General features: G+C 39.7%; 1 protein-coding gene across 2 annotated transcripts in view; it reads right to left on the bottom strand.

Moving 5' to 3' along the window:
• The window catches only part of cdk19 (cyclin dependent kinase 19), a 31,105-nt gene that overhangs the window by 14,171 nt on the left and 13,464 nt on the right, over positions 1–3,470 (bottom strand). For both annotated transcript variants that reach the window (XM_008312613.3, XM_025056874.1), the window contains exons 5-6: positions 2,386–2,443; positions 456–587 (exon numbers count right to left, since the gene is read on the bottom strand). In XM_008312613.3, the coding sequence (XP_008310835.1) occupies positions 456–587; positions 2,386–2,443 (190 nt within the window). The remainder of the gene's footprint in view (positions 1–455; positions 588–2,385; positions 2,444–3,470) is intronic.

Here is a 3,470-nt window from a genome sequence, read left to right as displayed (position 1 = left end):
GCGGGCCAAACAAAACGGCTCGGCGGGCTGCATTTCGTCCCCGGGCCTTAAGTTTGACACGTATGATCTAGGTGCTTAAGACTTAACAATGACATGCATTGTCTCATACGCATACGCATACGCATGAGATCCAAAAAAAATGTAGTTTTACAGACACATTTTCAACAACATTTGTTATGACAAAAAATTTATTCTGTGCTAATATCCGCCGTTTGTCTCGTACTAATACCCACGTAGTCACTGGAAAAACACTGCAACCTGACCTTATATGTGCTTACCTGTGATGGGGAGGTGGTACTTATTATCTGTTCTTCGGTTAAGTGAGTATGACCTTGATGATTGCATACACACTCTCTGTTAGGCCAGATAATCTCACAGGTGGCGCTAGTTCTGAGAGCAACTGGCCCCTACTCGTATTTTTGTACACAATAAGCAATTGGCAAAACGTTACTTACCAATAGCTTTAGTGTAGTGCCGGGCTCCTAGCAAAAGCTCTGGAGCTCTGTACCAGAATGTCACAACCACCGGATCCAGGTCAGCAAGGGGTTTAAGAGGGGAGTTGAACAGTCTGGCAAAACCCATGTCAGCTTTAGGGGAAGAAAGAAAAGAAAGAATCATTTCTAGGTAGTTTTGGGAATAGGTCAATTTACCTTATCTTTTACTTCAGTCCATTTTAACTGGAGTATTTTACTTCGCTACAATGGAAAATAACCCGTTACTGAATACAAAACTACCGTAATTACCAGACTATTGAGCGCATCTTAATATAACTTAACATACGCTACTAGTACAACACACGTTTTTTTCCGAACAGTGCCTGTAACACAGCTGGTTACACGTTAGCTCTTTCATGCTTCGGTGCCCCGATTGTAGTTGGAATGCACAGGGGAGACTTAGTGATCTGCTCCAGGGCCGAAGCTAACATTAGCTCCGGGGCTAACTTCTTTCACTTCTATTATAACACACGGTAGCCCACCAGAAAAGTCACTGATCGCTAGCGGTATGAACTTCGTTAGCCTGTAAAAATCCATAAATTAGCCGCATCATTGTTTAAGCCGCAGGGTTCAAAGCGCGTGAAAAAAGTAGCGGCGCACAGTCCGGAAATTACGGTAAATGCGGGAAAAAACAATATGCATTAACTGAAAGAAAGTCGTGTCGACATGCGTGTGCGGATTTCACCGCTATTTTAATGTAGCCAGATAACGGTAAATAAGGGACAAGCTCTAGTCTGTCATTCGATGATGGCTGGTGCAAAACAAAAAAAAAAACAGGTTTTCTCCTTCTGCTCCGCAGGAGCCTTCTGCCAATCAGAAGACTCAGAAAGAGTTAAAGGAAATCCTTGGCCAACGCATATCTCAGCCAGCTCTTCGTTGTCAAATGCAAACGAGTCAAAAACTTCACCGTGCGATGCAGATTGTAACTTTTTGTAACTAAGTAACTTTTACTCAAAGTAAATTTTCAATTAAGTTTTTTTTTACTTTTACTTGAGTAGAATTTAAACAAAGTAAAGATACATTGACTTCATTACATTTTATTTAGTACTTTTTACCTCTGCCGTTAACAATATCGATACTCGAATATGTGATTTTACCCAATAAAACACATATTAAACACATACTTTAATATGTATCTTTCACAATAAATTGGTCATACCAAACGACATTACTTAATTTTGTACACAATGGTACGTAAAAAAATGAAATACTATCGAGAACCTGATGGTATATATTTTATCTGTACAAACCACTGTATGAGTTGCCGCCACCTAGTGACCGGAGGCTTGTTTATCGTTCTGTCCGGTGCGCCATATTCACCACTATTTGAGACGTACTGCCGTACAAGATGTGGAAGTGACACATGCTGGTTTTTTTTTTTCATTTGTTGATTAACACTGATACTTCACGAGGGTATTCAATACTCAAACGATACTCATATGAATACCACAGAATCAATACTCCCATCACTAGTGGGCATTTAGGGGACTACATACACAGTGTTATAGGGCATTCGGAAAACGTCTCCCAATCGCAGATTGCATTCTACTTGTAGTCCTTTTCGGACGGTGCAATATAATGTTGACCATCTCCTAGCGGTCAAAGTCCCTTGACCAGAAGACTAAAATGAAATCACCTGCCACGGTTAGTGGGTGTTCACCGTTTAAAAATAGACTCTCGCCCGAGGACTATCGCCCTTCAGCTGCCCCACAGACTGACCAGCGCTTATGCAACGCCATTGAACTTTGCTGTCAGTTGCACAAAGCGCTGTTGCTGTCACACATTCACACTGATCCACAGTCATAATTTAACACCGCCACGCTGAGAGTTGGCAAGTTGGCAGTAAGTAACTATTTATAGGCAGGTAGGAAGTGGTTGCAACTTGACTTACCTATTTTTACTCTTCCTCTTTCAGGTCCTTCTCCCATGACAAGAATGTTTGCTGGTTTCTAAAAAAAAAACAAAAAACATAGACAATCATTGTTATCACGATTATTAGTATTAGAGATGACCGACAATATCTCGCCGATCGATATTATGATATATATATATTATCGGCTCAATATCAGCATTAACAATGTAATATTGGTAATAATCGTTACTGGTTTTTACAGACAATGCTAATTTGTGGAATAGCTTAGCCTTTAGCGGCACATTACAATACAAGTAGGTAATGTGTTTTTTCCACGATAGGAGATATGTGATACCTAAAAATAGTTGGGGAAAAACAGCTGCATGTATCGGTACTGGTTGATATCTGAATCGGAAATTGTTTGGACAATATCAGCATATCCGATATCGGCAAAAAGCTAATATAGTACATCCCTAATTATTATATTTGTCATAACATTAATTGCAATTTATTTATGGGTCGCATGGTGAAGATGGTTAGAGTTTTAGCATTACAGGAAGAAGTTAATGCAGGCGTGGGCAAACTTTCTGACTTGCGGGCCACAACTTAAAATTGAATAGTGGGGCCGGGTCAGGAGCAGGTAGATGGAGCCCTCATGTTAACTAAGGTAAATGACATGAAAAAGTCATGCATAAAGGCTAAAATGCTAAAATGCGATATTATCGGCCCGATATTAGCATAATTATGTGACATCGGTAAGAATTATTATTGGTTTTTACTGACAATGCTAATTTGTGGAATAGCTTTGCCTTAGTGGGGCATTCCGATACAGGGGATGATACACAATGGTAAACAACAACGTAAAAGTCATGCATAAAGGCTAAAATGCTAAAATGCTAAAATGCGATATTATCGGCCCGATATTAGCATAATTATGTGACATCGGTAAGAATTGTTATTGGTTTTTACTGACAATGCTAATTTGTGGAATAGCTTTGCCTTTAGTGGGGCATTCCGATACAGGGGACGATACACAATGGTAAACAACAACGTAAAAGTCATGCATAAAGGCTAAAATGCGATATTATCGGCCCGATATTAGCATAATTATGTGACATCGGTAA

The sequence above is a fragment of the Cynoglossus semilaevis genome, chromosome 7 (genome assembly GCF_000523025.1).
Source record: "Cynoglossus semilaevis isolate Cse_v1.0 chromosome 7, Cse_v1.0, whole genome shotgun sequence".
Taxonomy (NCBI): Eukaryota; Metazoa; Chordata; class Actinopteri; order Pleuronectiformes; family Cynoglossidae; genus Cynoglossus; species Cynoglossus semilaevis.
The sequence above is the reverse complement of the archived record's forward strand: the minus strand, read 5'-3'. Positions and strand labels throughout refer to the sequence as shown.